This window comes from Myodes glareolus, chromosome 15 (genome assembly GCF_982192425.1).
Source record: "Myodes glareolus chromosome 15, mMyoGla1.1, whole genome shotgun sequence".
Classification (NCBI taxonomy): Eukaryota; Metazoa; Chordata; class Mammalia; order Rodentia; family Cricetidae; genus Myodes; species Myodes glareolus.
Genome location: NC_142040.1, coordinates 24181505 through 24199211, shown reverse-complemented (window position 1 = coordinate 24199211; position 17707 = coordinate 24181505). Strand labels below are relative to the sequence as shown.

Genomic DNA, 17707 nt, shown 5'->3' with positions numbered 1-17707 from the left:
AGCTGCTTTTGGCCAATGGTTTAACAGAATATAGCAGGCTGGAAGAAATATATAGAGAGATAGTAGACAGAGTCAAGGAGAAGTCAGTAGGCCATGACCTGGTGATGGACAGCTTAATGGAGATGTGTTAGTTTAGCTAGAAATATGCTTAAGCTACTGGCCAAAAAGTATTTCAAATATTATACTTTCTGTGTGATTATTTTGTGTCTGGGAAGCTGGAAATGAACTAGTGGTCTCTGTCAACAAATGAGGGAACAATCCCATGAAATTTTATGAGTCTTGACTCTAGATTTTTGTTATTTTAAACAGAAAAATATAAAACACCACTCTCCCAGTACATTATTTTCAAAAGCATACCCTAACAGTGCTTTTTTTCACTGCCAAAATATTAGAATCCCTCTCAAAGTTGCTATCCAGATCAACTGCTGTGCTACTTAGGAAAACAACATACATTATATTCAATACATTATAGGTATTAAAATTTATAGTTTTCAATCATTTTGGCTGTTCCCCACAACTCCACTACCTCTCTGGAAGGATGGATTATCATCTCCTAAGCCTGCTAGTAATTTGTTCTAAATTGAATAAAAGAAGTAAAAATATTAGTATATTCTATCTGCCACCATTTATCCTCTATCTACAGCATACAGAGCCTAAGAAAATGCCTTTATTTATCTGTAATGCTAACTATAACTTTCTTGTAAAATAAATTTAGAAGAAATCTAAGATGTGTGTCTAACTCATTATTTGAGTCACATCTCAAGGGTTCCCTGCTATTTAAAATCCTTTTATGTTTATGAAATTTCAAGATATGAAGGTGTACCTAGCAACAGTCCCAGGAAAGGGGAGGCAACAGAGAGTTTACTGACTTTGCTGAAATTATTTGGTGAGACAAAATTAAACAAGTTACTTTCCTACAATTTTTTTAAATATACAAATATCAGACACAATACTCTCCAACCGTTTCATTAAATACTTTTCAGATGCTCTATTAGGAAATATTGACATATCCAGGGAAAAATAAATATCAGAGAAGAAGCAATTTGGCCACTATTACCAGTAACCAGACACAGATCTAAAGACAAGGAAGGAGGTAAGACATAAGTGAATGATTTGTGAAGAAGGGAAAGGACAAGTTATTTATTCCAACATGACTACGTGCCAGGCCAGAAGTCATCACTGCTCTGGTCCTCGCAGCAACTCTTTGCAGCATCCAAACAAGAGTTACCCTTGAAGTCATATCCAGTCTAAATTTTATGCCAACTTCCCTGCCTTCTGGCTCCTAACTTCAGCAAAAAAACTTGGTAACTGCATATATAGAAGGTACAGCTGAAATGATATAGTCAGGTAAGATAGGGTGAGCCTGGGAAGGTCCGCCACTACTTGATATCCTGAAGGAGAGTATGACTCCACTGTGGGTAGAGCCAGTTCGCAGCATCAGGTGAAAAACAAAGACAAAGCACGCCCTTGGTAAACATTAGCAACAGGACAGTGAGAAAGCAAGCTTGAAATATTAAAGAAATGAGGTTGACATTAAAAACAATGTCCCATCATCTAGAATAGGCATACGTAAACTTCTACACACAAAGAATAAGAGACTTGTAGTAGTGGATAAGAAACACAGATCAGAAAATTACAAAATTATTAAAGGCAAGGAAGAATAAATATATGAATAGATTTTTAGACAATGTTTTTCCTCCCTGGGGACTATGTTTCATGGTACTAGATGGCATGCAAAATTACAAAGCATGAAAGGAACTAGCAGTCCTACCCTCAGAACCATAACAATAACCAGCCTGGCACAATAATCCTAAGGGTGCAGTAGTGGCATTCACACCTTGGTAGTAACCAACAGTTCTCTGGTTGGACATAAGACCCACTGAACAAGAGAGAAACCATGTCTGGTACTGGAAACCTAGCTAACTACCTATAGCTAGTGAGGATCTTATATGAGAACCTACAACTTCCACTTCACTAAACCAGAATAATTTCTATCTATATTCTAAATATTTAATTTATACATGTAATTCTCACCCCTCATCAAAGAAATCTCTTTTGCAACAGAGGAAAAAGTTTACAAAAAAACAAAATTAATCAAATTGCAGCCAACAAGAGATCATGTGTACCCAGTTCCAACCAATAGGTCTACCAGATAACTCCTGCACTTAAGGCTCATGGATCACTGCAGAAGAGAGGGCAGAAAAATTATAAAAGCCAGAGCAACAGAAAGTTTTCTGTGACACTGTGTTTCCTAGAAATGTCAGAGTCCACATCCATGGATTCTTATCAAGAAGATCTGAACAATGATGACATCACTGAATATGTTAACATGGAAAGGGGGAGTTTGTGGGGTCTCAACCCTAAACAAGGCAGTACAGACAACTGGGTCAAGCTGACAGTGGAAGAAATGGTCTTCCCCAGGGTGGTCATCTGAGGTCATATGCATATAGGTAACATACAAACTGAGCAAGCTATATTTATACATTTAAGAACATATACACAGGAACACACACATATACACACATATGACTTAGAACTTTGAACTTTGGAGTGTTGGGACTACAGACCTGCACATACAATGTAAAACAATTTTTTAAAAAGATGCTATGAATTTGAAAGAAAATAAGTAGAGTGCATAGGAGAGGTTAAAGGGAGGAAAATGAAGGAGAAATAATGTAATTATATTATAATTTCAAAAATATGAAATGAATAAGCTGATGATGTGATTTAGATTACTACCTAGCAGGCAGTCTAAATGAGTATGAAACTTTAATCAACATGATTTTTGAAAATCTAAATCCACAATCTATACAATTTTGGCTACATAAACCAACCTTTCCTGGATGTGGCAAATTTTCACCATTTTCAGCTTCAGGACCTAGGGAAAAATATATATATAAATATATGTACACACACACACACACATATACATACATATATATATATAATAGCTTTATTAAACCACAAAGTATATTCTTCTCAGTCAGCATTTTATAATAATAAAAGTTGAACTTTCTTAAATGATTCAACAAACACAGCAAAGATTTTATAAATATACCCATCTATTGCTATAAACTTATTATTATTTAGAAAATAGTAAAATTCCTCATTTCTTGGGCTGGGGTTGTGGCTCAGCTGGCAGACTGTGTCCTGGTTCTATCCCTATTACCCCTTTAATGGGAATGGCAGTGCCAGCTCATATTCCAGCATTCAAGAGAGGGGTCAGAAGTTCAAAGTCATCCCAGGCTACTCAGTGAGTTCAGACTAACCAGGGTTACACCAGACACTTTTGGTTTTCATTTCTAAAATAAAACAAAATAAATAAAATTCTAAAGTGAGAAAAAGAAAAATTTATGTGGTATCAGAATACAGGCCAAGAACGCATTGGTTTGAGAAGAAATGTGAATGCCTGTGAGAAACAAGACAACTGTCTGTGACCTTAGCTTCTTCAAAAACAAAGAATCGTTCTTCAAATATGCTTTTGTGCCCCTCCGAGGTTTACTTCAGATGATTCATTACAACTGGCTATAGCTTGTTTATATGCCGCTTTGGAAAAATATGGTTTTCCATGAGTGGCTTGTCCTTGTGTACACAGCTTGAACTCATGAGAACTTTACTCCTGTGACCTTTCTTAACCTTCGGTTACAAATGCTGATGCTCTGATTAAAGCTGGCTATCACATGAGCCCTCAGTCCACCTCTCTTTTAGACTCCACTCTCTCAGGTTTAACTAACCACCAATTAGAGCGGAAAACAATGGCAATCCAAATAGAATTGTAACTACTTGAAATTAATTTAGCTAGAAACAAACCTATTTCTGTTGCATTAGTCTAGGTTCTTATAACTACACACAAAGAATTTATAACTACATCATCTCCTCCGGATAGAGCTGAAATGAATTCAAGCTATCTGGAGTTAGATGTGAACACCTCATGTAGGGCCGAGAGGAATCAGGGAGCTCATCTAGCCTATGATTTCAACTCTATGATCTGCTCTCAGCCTACTTCCTCTAAGAGGAGCTGGATCAAAGCAATACACACCAAGTTAGGTTAAGGAAAGATCAAGAAATGGGTGTTTTTATCTCCTACTCCACATCCCTTCTGCCTTTGACCTTTATTTTATCATCCAGACACAAGTAATCTGATATTATTAATTATTATATTATTATTATATTAAATCTAATAGTATTTGAGTTTTTCTCTTGGTTTCCTTTGATTATAGATAAATCTCCATAGCTAACAAAAAGCAGGAAGTAATTATCTGCATGTATCCTGCAGGTAACACAGGTTTACAGAGAAGAAACTAAGCATAAACATACCTGCTAAACTTTACACCATTCAAAAATCTCAAGTTTTTTTTTGGGGGGGGGGGTAGTGTGTGTGCAGATAATGTGGGAGGTGGTTGTTTCAGTTGTTTTAGTCTTTGGTTTGTCATTTCACCTCGACATTTGATAAAAAAGCACAAAAATCAAGGAGGTAAAAATCTGGCTGCTCTTCCGGAGAATGCAGGTTCAATTTCTAGCATTGACATGGCCGCTCACATCTATCTGTAACTCCAGTCCTAGTGTATCTGACACCTCTTCTGGCCTCCATGGGCACCAGGCACACAAGCGGTACAGACATACATACAAGCAAAATACCCATACACATAAAAAACAAACAAACTAATAAAAATTTTAAAAGAAGGTCAAAATCATGATATTCAACTCCTTCACAGGAGTATCAGGAAAAAAACCTTCAATTTTATTGTTCTTTTATAACCTTTCCTTTCAAACAGCAATGATAAGTTCTACTACCCGTGTCTTAAGTCATTAAAATTATCAATACTGGGGCTGGAGAGACAGCTCAATGATTAGGGGCACTGACAGCTCTCTAAGAGAACCCAAGGCAGCTCCTACATGGTGGTTCACAACCATCTGTAACTCCAGTAGCCAGGCCTCTGACACCCTCTCCTGGCCTCTACAGGTACTGCATGTATCTGACATAAACTTGCAGGCAAAACATCTGTACACATAAAAATTTAAATTTAATACTAATGAATGAAACATAGATTTAATTATCTTTGAAGAAAGGGTGCATTTTTCTTTTCTCTGTTTAAATGTTCAGATCCTTGGGAGTTAGAAAAAATACTGAAAAAATCGTTTATAATTCCTTTGAATAATAATAAAGGTAACTCAACAAAAATGATATAGAAAAGAATAAAAAAACATATTCCTCCATATTGTCTTTAACAGTCTCATGAAGATAATTATTATTTTATGATAATCTCATAAGATTGAGAAACTAATTATCTTATAGTAATTTTATTATCTTATTGAAAAACAGGTATTTTAAGGAAATAATATAGTTTGAGAGGCTGGGACTATAGCTCAGTCAGTGAAGTACTTGTTGTAGAAACATGAGGACCTAAGTTTGATCCCTGGCATCTACATGAAAGCTGGTTGTAGACAGGGAGGTTCCTGAGGCTTGCTTGCTAGACAATCTAGCCAAACTTGCATGTTCCTACATTCCGTGATTGGCCCAGTCTCCAACATAAGGCGGACAGTTACTGATAAGACACCTGTTATCAACCTCTAACCTCAACATGCATGTGCGAACACACATGTGTAGACACATATACATGCATGTATCCCATACAGGGAAACCTGAAAATTACTGCCTCTTTATCATTTAAACATTGATTACAAACTGAGATTTCTTTGGAAAATGATAACTACAAATTTAATAGAATTAAAAATTTTACAACATTGAACTTTTTAACTTGTTGGGGGCATGTATGTTCATATGGTTGCATGTGAGTGCACATGCCTTTGAGAACTAGAGTGGACCCAGAATGTCAATTCTTAGGAGCTATCTACCTTGTTTTTGAGACCAGGAGCTCATAAAGTAGGCTAGACTGGATGGTCAGTGAGCCCCTCAATCCTTAGGAGTCATCTACCTGCTTTTTGGGACCAGGAGCTAATAAAGTAGGCTGGGCTGAATAGCCAGTGAGCCCCCAACAATTCACTATAGACACTTCCTCAACACTGAAATTAAAGCATGTGCCAAATCCAGCTTTGTTTGTTTGCCATGAGTATGGATGTTCTGCATGCATGTCTGTATACTATGTACATGCCAGGAGCATGCAGAGGCCAGAAGTGTCAGATCTCCCTGTAATGAGAGTTACAGATGGTTATGAGCCACAATGTGGGTGCTGGAAATTAAACCTAGGCACTATGGAAGAGTATCAAGTGCTATTTGCCACTACCCAGCTCTCCAGTTCCAAATACAGCTTTTTTACTGGGTTTCTGGGGATAAACTCAGGTTCCCATACTTAAACAGGCATGTTGTCCACTGAGCCCCAACAGCAAACATCTTATACAATGGTTTCAAAACATCGATTATCTCTGACAAATTCTGAAGCAACAATGTTAGTATGAATCACTCTTATTTATTTATGTTGCTGAAACTTGTTAATATTAAAGTAATATTTATTTTGAACCCTTTTACCAAGAGGATACAAAAAAGGGGTGGGGAGGAAGAGGAGGAAGAGGAGGGGAAGGAAGAGGAGGAGGGAGAGGAAGAGGAGGAGGAAAAGGAGGAGGAAGAGGATGAAACAGAGGAGGAAGAGGAGGAGGAAGAAGAGGAGGAAGAAGAAGAGGAAGAGGAGGAAGAGGAAGTTCTGTTTCTCCCAGTAGCAAAGCCAAGACTTTGAAGGTCATAAGGTAGCATTGAAGGGCACACACAGCTACCATCCCCCCACCAAAGTCCACTCATCACCCATTCAGCCACCTTCTAGAGACACAAGATACTGTAGCTAGAGAATTTAAGTGCTATCCTGGTATCCTGCAAGTCAGGAGCCAAGGAATACACAAAATCACACCACACAACAAACCTCATGCTAGAGATTTATTGAGAAAGACACAGGAGGGCGACTGCCTCTGCTCAGAGAGAAACAGCAAAGAACTGAGGAGGCAGGCTTTATCCAGGGTTTCTTGTGGTCAACACAGGAGGAGGCAGGCTTTACACAGGGTTTCATGGGGGCAGAGTAGGCAAGAAACCTTTATATATGATTTCCAGGGAGGCCTGGAATTGGTGGGATTCTGTAGCCTGATCCTGGCTTTTTTCCCCTGCAGGGTTCAGCTTGGCCACCTGCATCTCAGGGCACTGGAAATGTCCCTTACAGTCCTTGGAGTAGTCAGGGAGGTGGGACCTAACCATGTGTGCTTCGAAGGGCATATAAGAGAGGAAGTCTGAACTTCCTCAGAACAGTCATCCTAGAGAAAATAAGCTGGATTATTAACCAGATCACTGGTTCTGCCATGCAGAAAGAAACACCACACTTGTGTTTACTGTGGATGATCAAATAGGCTATGAAGCTCGACAGCACTGGTTCTCAATCTTACTAATGCTGTGACCCTTCAATACAGTTCATGTTGTGGCGACCCCCAACCATAAAATTTTGTTGCTGCTTTATAACTGTAATTTTGCAACTGTTACAAATTGTAATGTAAATATCTGAATGCCAGATATCTGCTATATGACATCTGTGAAAGGGTAATTTGATCCCTGGGTTGAGAATCATTCCTCTACAGCATTGATGAGGCCAAAGCCAATACCCTGGTCATATCTGATACAGGGAACAGAATATGTTTAACTCTGGATTATGATGCTTTGAACGCTACTAAAAACTTAGGACCTCCTACATTGAGTCTAGCCAGCTAATTCTATGTTTTCTCATCATAAATATTAAATACTTATTTTGATAACTTTCAGGCTTACAGAAACTGCATCAAACACAAAACAAATGTCTTTGACAACTGTGCCCCAGAGTCTGGGGTCCTGACTATCGACTCTTTTGCTGGGGTATCAAATCAAGAGGATTTGAACCCGAATATTCCATTTTCTAGTTTGACTTACAACAGTTTGAACTTCACAAGGATTTTCTTTATAACTAAGCATTTTGTCTCAGAATCTAGAAGTTTTACTTGGTCAGTGTTAGAAAAGCATCTCTTGTTATTATGTATGACCTGCTAATATGAGTGCAAACTCACCCTTCTATTAGCATCTGATAATGACAAAGCAGCCTCATTTAAAGCTTGTACTTCCTAACAGTTGAGGATGCAGACTCTGGCAAAGTCTCCTTACCTTGGGGCATGGCTAGGCTTCACTGCTTACATAATCTCATGTTTCAGCACTGGTTATATCTATGTGGCCTTTCCCTTTGTGGGTATAATTCATACTTTCTTCAAGACTTCCTGACATACTCAGGTCTCTTCTTTTTCTACTTATAGTGATAACCAAAAATATATTATGCTTTATGAGCAGATATATATTCAATAAAGAAATAAAAGGGGTTGGAATGTAGTTCAATGCCTGGCTAGGATATGTGAGGCTCTGAATTCAATACCTAAGCAAAGAAGTAAAAAATGAAAAAGAAAAACTACACATGTATTAACAGGTCCCTACTTTCAAGTCACGGAAAACTTAAAGGGTCTTATTATACTCACTTTTGTCTTGAGACAAACATTTGTACATTTAATATTTTTGAATGTTATTATGCACTTTTTAATAAAACACACACACACACACACACTTCCATGCCCTAAAATCACTGTTTTCTTCCCTGTATTTAAATAGTGACAGCTTGGCTAGAAGAAACAAGGATAGACGAGGCTCTCAGCACTGTCCACAGAAATTTTGAAAAGTCCTTGCTTTTAAGCAATGGCATGTTTCAGATATATCTTGCTATCTTCATGTTTCAAGACAGATAAGTAATCCTGTATTTAGAATTCATACATCCATAACATTCACACATCATTCAATAAATGTTAATTAGAAAAATAAAAAAATAACATGAATCAAATAGATGTACTAGAAGTATGTGTATGGGTAGGTAATAACAAAATAGTAATATAATACAGAAGTTTATAAACTTTAGCAGTTTTATCATACCCTTGTGTACATCTGTTATAGCACAAGCTGTCACTGACCACTATGCATGTTTACTCCAGTGTGGAACAGTAGGCAAAATATTCACGCTGAGGAAGTCACCAGACAAAATACCACAACACTGAAAAGGAAAAAATAGTGAACTGGGTCTTCATGAGGCATAAACACATTTTAACAAGGTCATGAGGAGACAAGCGATTATTTTTCTCAACTATGAATCCTCAAAATCAGAAACGAAAAGTAGACATTTGTAGCAACAGATACTGCTGCAACTGCCCTGTTTCTCCAATGGGCAGTTTAATCATGATCAAAAGTCAGCAACAATTTAATTTCATACGTGAAATGCATGCTACACAAGCCTAATTGTAAATAAATCCATATCCAAGTGGTCTTCTACTGGTAAAGAAAGACACTCTTACACAGCAATGCCCATGAAAGCATACCTCCAGTCTTTCGGTGGCTCCATGAAAATTCAGGGTGAGGAAACGGCAGAGAGGATACTGGAAATTCTTCTCTAGTTACAAAAAGAATAACTAATTAATAAAAAACAGACCTTTAAATGGAAAAAATAATTGGTCATACCATTCTATTATTTTTGCAATTACTATCAATTTGTTAAAGTGAATCCAAAATAGGAGTGCGCTAAAAAGGTTAATGGATAAATTCGGGGGCATAAACAATCTTAACTACATTCAGGTTTGAAAGTGACCTGAGAGGTGACTGTCTACCAAATAAGGGTGGCAAGGCCAAAGAAAATGATTCTAAATTATGTGACTTGGCTACCTTCAAACATACCGACAGTCTGGTATTGTACCTTAGACACATGTGGGAGGCACGAGAGAGATCTCTCACATATTTGCTTTTACTTTTCAGTTAGTTTAAAGGTGGGGAACAGAAAATCTTAAAACAAAGGATTAAAACAAAATAAAGGTCATGTCTAATCTGTGATTTTGATCCTCTACTTTCAGTATTAAAAGCTCACTAACAAAAGCAACCAGCCAACTATTTCACTTTTCAGAATAATTTACTGCATAAATGCAATAAAGTCATTTTCCCATTCAAAATAAAAAATCCTCTTGCTTCAGGTATTTTGACAAGAGTTTTTAATGTATTGGACATAGCTATCCAAATCCTAAGCAAATAACAAACACAGCATTTTCTTCTGTCCAAACTGAGTGTGGTCAATAGAAATTACGCTGAAATGTCGACTAAGCTCTTGAAACAGATGACAATTTCTGAGCTCGATACAGAATGTTCAATTTGAGAATAAGCTAATTGAAGGCAAAATAAAAGTTTGAATCAAAAGAATTTTCTTCTTTAATTACAAGAATTATATTAAGAGTGTTTAGACACAGCTTGAATACACAAAAAAATCTCTTAAATATTGAAACTAGTTTTGTTAAGATGACAAACAAGATAAATGTTCAATCTAAATTAAAGATTCAACAAATCATAACAGTTAGACAATAAAGTATAACATGCTGAAAAGCACTTTAATTGTATAACATGGTCAATAATTTTGTGTATCTCTTTTAAAACAAAAGCAAATAGACACCATTTTATTTGTGAAATTTTAAAAATGCATGCTAAATATCAATATGAGAAAATAACTATGATAAATTGTTGACGAAAATTTAAAAGCACATCCATAAAATGATCCCATCTCTATGGAAAATTTAACAAAAACATATAAATATATGTATATATACACACATACATACATACATACAACATAAAATAGGATGTTCAAAAATGTTAAAAGCATTTCTCTAAGCACTAGGTTATATGGTATATTAGTCTTCCTTAGCCTTTTTTCACTTCTATAAATGAAATTATATTCTATTTGGGTAAAATTATTATTTATAAAAATAGTTCTCAAAATTTTGGATATTTGAATTCTTACACTCTTGAGGATCCCAAAGAACTTATTTATGTGGCTTACACAGATTTATATTTAAATATATAAATTTAAATTTTTTATTTGTTAAATTTTAAATGACAGTAATAATTCCATGAGGATGGATGCTATAAAGTAATCTCACACTATCTCAGAATTGAGTATCATAAAGGGTTATTTATTTAGGGGTGGGGGGGAAGAGGAACTGAATCCAATGGAGGGGCAAGCTTTATGGTTGCATTTATACTATAAGAGACCACGTCCAAGTAGGTATCTTAAGTGGTATCTTAAAAACTGAAGAATGTTCTAGTGACCTTAGGGTAATCATGGATGCTATTAATTGATGTTATCAAGAATTAAGAGGTTATACTACTTCTACAAGTAGTAAGATTTTTTCTCTGTTTAGAAAAGCTTTACTGTTGTGTTAATATATCAGCAGATATTACAATAAGTTTAAAAGACAGAGACTACTACAGGTTTTAAAGTAACAAATGAAGTTTATACAATTACTACAAAATAATTAATTGATGTTAGCAAGTAATAAGAGGTTATACTACTTCTACAAGTAGTAAGATTCTTTTCTGCTTAGAAAAGCTTTATTGTTGTGCTATTATTTCAGTAGTTATTGCAGTAAGTTTAAAAGGCAGAGAGACTACCACAGGCTTTAAAGTAACAAATGAAGTTTATACAATTAAACTATTACAGAAATCTATGAGATTTACTAAATAACTAAAAGGCACAGAAACAAATTAATCTGAAAGATTAAATTAAGTGTTAGCATTTACAATGTCTTTAAAAATTAAACTTTTAACTGTATCCGCCATTACTTATATTCCTTAACTTTCTCTTAAACACAGTGCTGTCAAACCCCTAAAAAACAAAGAAACACAAACTAAAATCTTGAGAGCATAGAAATGGGAAAATGGCTTGAAATTGTAAGTTTAATGTGGAAGTAAAACCTTTGTTCTTGAATGTATCTGGCTTTCTTCAGAACATCCTCAAACACAGTGAGTTTGCATGCATAAGATGATAGTATATACTGTTAAACAAGCCAAACGGCCTCAGGATATGACTGACTTGCAAGATTCTCTACTTCTGCATTAAGGTTCTTCAGAGTTCAGATAGTTTCTTCAAACTGCTGTCCATCCATCTCATCCTCCAGAGGAACTTGCTCTGGAACTGGTAGTGTGTGCCACTGTGCTCTCTCTGAATGAACCCTTCCTGAACAACACCAGCACCTGCTGCCGTTCAAGGCAAGGAAAGCACCCACCCACCACTCCTCTTCATTCCTCCAACAGCTGTCACACCACCAGCAATTAAGGTTCTTAAAAATTACTTAAATATAGAAAGTGAAAGACAATGAACCTTTTGTTCTACACTACAACTGATTGGGCCACCTTACCCTTTGAACAGATCAACTATTTGTGCATGATTCTATAACATTATGCATTAATATTTGTCCTACTTAACTTCAGATGTCAACTTACACAATTCAGATTTAAGAGGGAGTCTCAACTTAAGGATAGTCCAGATCAAACTGGCTGTGCTCACGTCTGTGAGGGGTTCTTTTGTCTTAGCTGGTGTACGAGTGTCCAGCCTACTGTGACTCATCATTTCTTAAGCAGGAAGTCCTGGGCTGCATAAGAAGGCCATCAAATCATCAGCCTGTGGGTGAGCCAAAGAGCAGGCAGCATTCCTTCATGGTTTCTGGCTCAGGTTCTTGCCTTGAGCTCCTGCCCCAAATGCCCTCTGATGGCTGTGACCTGGGAGTGTAAGATAAACCCCTTCCTCACCAAGATGCTTTTGGTCAGAGTAGAAAGTAAACCAGAGCAGACTCATTAAGTCATGTAAATCTGACACATCTCATTACAAAATATAAAAAAATAGCCATTAATTTTACCAGTAGTTCCATCAGAAAAGATTAAGTCATCAAGATCAAAAAAAAAAAAAGATACACGTTTTCTAAAACTGAAGCTTCTCAACGCAGTCGGTAGTGGTTAATGCCAGGGTATGATTATAACATAAGGGTCTGCTTGTTGGGGTTTCTGTCCTGCCCAGTTCCCACACCAGGGAAGGTCCCAAAGAAAATCACACAAAGGTCTACATAAGTTATAAACTGATTGGCCCATTAGCTCAGGCTTCTTATTAACTCTTATAACTCATATTAACCCATTATTCTAGTATATGTTAGCCACATGGCTCAGTACCTTTTTCGGTGGGGTAGGTCACATCTTGCTTCTTTTGTGTCTGGACAGGACTGGGAAGGAATGGGATTCCTCCTTCCCAGAATTCTCCTGTTCTCATTGATCTGCCTCTACTTCCTCTCTGGTTGTCCTGCCTATACTTCCTGCCTGGCTACTGGCCAATCAGTGTTTATTTAAAATGTAATTGACAGAATACAGAATTGTCCCACACCATAATGTTCAAAATTTGGAAGAAGCAACTACCAACACTCAGCCATGGATGGAATATCTATATCAGTGTACCCCACAAAGGCTCAGGGAATATCAACATTGAAATGATGTCCTCTGGATATGAAATGGCTACCACACACATGAACCCACAGCAACAGTGGTTTCCTACACAAGATCAAGACAGTTTAAAATTCTAGCATGGAGGGAGGAGGGGCTACTGAAGTCTCATCCCCAGTTAGAGAGTTATTGGTGGGCAATGGCTCTGGGAGAGAGAGTCACTTTTCTTCAGGAATATGGACACTGGAAGGTTGTCCATGTCCAGTTGTTGACCCCCCACACACGCATATGGGCAGCACTAACGGATTCAGTGGGTTAGTTAGTTTTTTAAATTATAAACAGAGGACATGAAGTTGGGAGGGAGAAGCATAGGGAATCTTGGAGGGAGTAGGACTGAGGGGTGGATATGACCAAGACACATTGTATATGTGCATGGAATTTTCATGATATAGATAAAAAAAATTGAGCTTGTTTTTTATTAGCAACATTAATTTTGAGTTGTTTTATTGAAATGACCAGCTTATTTTATTCAGTATTAAAATAGTTACTTCTAATTATGTGTATGCATTTGTATTTGAGTATATACATGAGTGTCAATCCCTACAAAGGCCAGAGAAGTCAGATCTCTTGAATCTGTCTTTACAGGTAGACACGGGCAGTCCAAGACAGGTGCTAGGAATTGAATGTGGGTTCTTTGCAAGGGTTGTATGCACTCTGAACCACTGAACAATATAATCAATTGTGAATAACTGGCTTGTCAATTATTGAGTTTTTTGAGTGGATTTTATGCTGTTTACAACTAAATCAACTGCACTTGCACTTCTCTCCTGACTGTTTCACATTGCACAGAAGTGTGTTAAGCTACCTCATTTTATCACACAGAATACTGAAAAGATACACACTTAAAAGTAGATACTTCATAAAATCCAGCAAGTTTTCTATTTCATCAAATACATTCTTTTCTTTTTTATTTTTCTCTCATATATTACATTCTGACTGCAGTCTCCCCTCTCTCCCCTCTCCAAAGCCTCCTTCCCCTAACTTCCCCCTCTCCCCTACATCTCACCCTCTGTCTCCTTTCAGAAAAGAACAGGTCTCCCAGGAACATTAACCAAACATGGCATAAAATGCTACAATAAGACCAGTCATGTATCATTACATCAAGGATGGATAAGGTAACCCAGCAGAAGGAAAGGGTTCCACAAGCAGGCAAAAGAGGCAGAGACCACCTCTGCTCCCACTATTAGAAGTTCCACAATAACACCAAGCTACTCAGCCATAATATAGATGCAGAACACCTAGGTCAGACCCCTGCTGGTTCCCTGATCTCTGAGACCTCTGCCTCAGTTGATTCTGTGGGCCATGTTCTCATGGTGTCTTTGACCCCTCTGATTCCTCTGCTTCTTCCTCCCCCTCCTCTGCAGGACTCCCTGAGCTCCACCTAATGTTTGGCTGTGGGATTCTGCATCTTCATTCATCAGCTGCTGGATGAAGTCTCTCTGCTTTCTTGGATAATTCTCCCATGCTCCAGTTCCAAAACAAAATACAGGAAGGAAAGACTGTAGGTCAACCATTTGTGGCTGAGTTGGTGTCCCAATCCCTCCATTAGAAGCCTTATGGGTTAAAGAGGATGGTCAGTTCAGGTTCTATGTCCCCTATTACTAGGAGCCGTTGCTAGGGTTACTCTTGTAGATAATAGGAAGTTTTCACTGCACTAGGTTTCTACCTCAACCTCGAAATTCTTCCCAATTCCAGTAATATCTCCCAGTATTTTCTTCCTCCCAGACACATTTTATCCCTGTTCTTCCCAATCCCACCCATCCCCAGGAAACCCACAAAATCTATTTCCCCTTTAAAGGGAGATCCTTACATCACCCCTTAAGCCCTTGTTACTTAGCCTCACTGGATCTGTGGACTGCAGCATGACTATCTTTTACTTTACAGTCACTGTCTACTTATAATTGAGTACACACCATGTTTGCCTTTCTGGGTCTGTGTTACCTCACTACAGATGATGTTTTTCTAGTTCTATCCATTTGTCTGCACATTTCATGATATCATTGTTTTTACAGCTAAGAGATATACTCCATTGTGTAAACATACCATTTCCTTTACCCATTCTTTGCATGAAGGATATCTGGCTTGTTTCTAATTTCTGGTTATTTTGAATAAAGCTGCTATGAACATAATGTCCATGTGGTGTGGTAAAGCATACTTTCGGTATATGTCCCGAAGTGGTACAGTTGGGTCTTGAGGTAGATTAATTTCTAATTTTCTGAGAAACTGCAACTGAGAAATTTCCAAAGTGGTTGGACAAATTTTCACTCCCACTAGCAATGGAAGAGTGTTCCCCTTACTCAACATCCTACCCAACATGAGCTGTCACTTGTGGTTTTGATATTAGCCATTCTGGCAGGTATCACATGAAATCTCAGTTTGACTTTCATTATCCTGATTGCTGAGGACACTGAAAATTTCTTTAAGCATATCTCAGCCATTTGAGAGTCCTCTGTTGAGAAGTCTCTTTAGATAGGTATTCCATTTTTAATTGATTATTTAGTTTGATGATGTCTAGTTTCTTGAGTTCTTTATATTTTGGATATTAGCCCTCTGTCATTTGTAGAGTTGGTGAAAACTTTTCCCATTCTGTGAGGTTTTTTTTTTTTGTCCTATTGACAGTGTCCTTTGCCTTACAGAAGTTTTTCAGTTTCATGAGGTCCCATTTAGTAATTGTTGATCTTAGTGACTGCACTATTGGTTTTCTGTTCAGGAAATTGTCTCTTGTGCCAATGGGTTCAAGGCTATTTCCCACTTTATCTTCTATCATGTTCAGTGTATCTGGTTTTATGTTGAGATCTTTGATACACTTGAAAGTTGTACATAGTAACAGATATAGATCTACTTGCATTTTTCAATAAGCAGACATCAAAATAGACCAACACCATTTGTTAAAGACGCTTTCTTTTTTCCATTGCAGATTATTGACTTCTTTATCAAGAATCAAGAGTCCACAGGTATTAGATTTACATTTGGGTCTTTGATTTGATTCCATTGACCAATGTGTCTATTTTTATGCCAATACCATGCAGTTTTAATGACTACAGCTCTGTAGTAAAGCTTGAAATCAGGGATGGTGATATCTGTGGAAGTTCTTTTATTGTATAGGATAGGTTTTTTTTTAGCAACCTTGGGGTTTTTGCTTTTCCATATAAAGTTGAGTATTGTTCTTTCAAGGTCTATAAAGAATTGTGTTGAAATTTTGATGGGGATTGATCTGAATCTGTAGACTGTTTTTGGTAGAAAGGCCATTTTTACCATATTAATCTTGCTGATCCATGAGCATGAGAGATCTTTCCATCTTCTGTTATCTTCTCCGATTTCCTTCTTCAAAGACTTGAAGTTTTTAATCATACAGATCTTTCATTTGCTTTGTTAGAGTTACAACAAACTATTTTATATTATCTGTGGCTATGGTGAAGTGTGTTGCTTCCCTGACTTCTTTCTCAGCCATTTATTATTTATACATAAGAGGGCTACTCATTTTTAAAAATTAATCTTGCAGCCAGTCACTTTGCTAAGGATGTTTATCAGCTGAAATTTCCTGGTGGAATTTTTGGGATCATTTATGTGTACTATCATATCATCTGCAAATAGCAATACTTAACCTCTGTCTTTCAATTTGTATTCCTTTGATTGCCTTTAGTTGTATTGCTCTAGCTAGAACTTCAAACTCTATATTAAACAGGAATTGAGAGAGAGGACAGTCTTGTCTTATCCCTGATTTCAGTGGAACTGCTTTGAGTCTTTCTTCATTTATTTGATATTGGCTACATAGGCTTGCTATAAAATGCCTTTATTATGTTTATATATGACCCTTGTATCTCTAATCTCTACAAGACTTTTATCATGAATGGTTGTTTGTGGATTTTGTAAAAGGCTTTTTCAGCATCTAAAGAGATGATCACGTGGGGTTTTTTGTTTCAATTTGTTTATATGGTAGATTACATTGACACGATTTTCACTATGTCAAACCATCCCTGCATCACTGGAATGAAACCTACTTGATCATTGGTGCAGGAGAATTGTCTATATTCTGTCAATCATGTTTTAAATACATGCTGATTAGCCAGGCAGAAAGGATAGGTGGGTCAACCAGACAGGAAGTAGAAGCGGGGTGATGAGAACAGGAGTATTCTGGGAAGAAAGCTCCCTCCCCAGTCCTGTCCAGACCACGGAAAAAACAGGGTGTTACCTGCCCCGCTAAAAAAGGTACCAAGCCATATGGCTAACATAGATAAGAATAATGGGTTGATATAAGTTATAAGAGTTAGCAAAAAGCCTGAGCTAATGGGCCAATCAGTTTATCATTAATATAGACTCTGTGTGATATTCTTTGGGGGCTTACTGGCT

At 37.2% G+C, this 17707-nt stretch overlaps 1 protein-coding gene across 2 annotated transcripts in view; it reads right to left on the bottom strand.

Annotated features, from left to right (window-relative positions):
• Ankrd31 (ankyrin repeat domain 31) overlaps positions 1-17707 on the bottom strand; it is a 149671-nt gene that overhangs the window by 94864 nt on the left and 37100 nt on the right. For both annotated transcript variants that reach the window (XM_087896805.1, XM_087896806.1), the window contains exons 5-6: positions 9373-9443; positions 2835-2878 (exon numbers count right to left, since the gene is read on the bottom strand). In XM_087896805.1, the coding sequence (XP_087752931.1) occupies positions 2835-2878; positions 9373-9443 (115 nt within the window). The remainder of the gene's footprint in view (positions 1-2834; positions 2879-9372; positions 9444-17707) is intronic.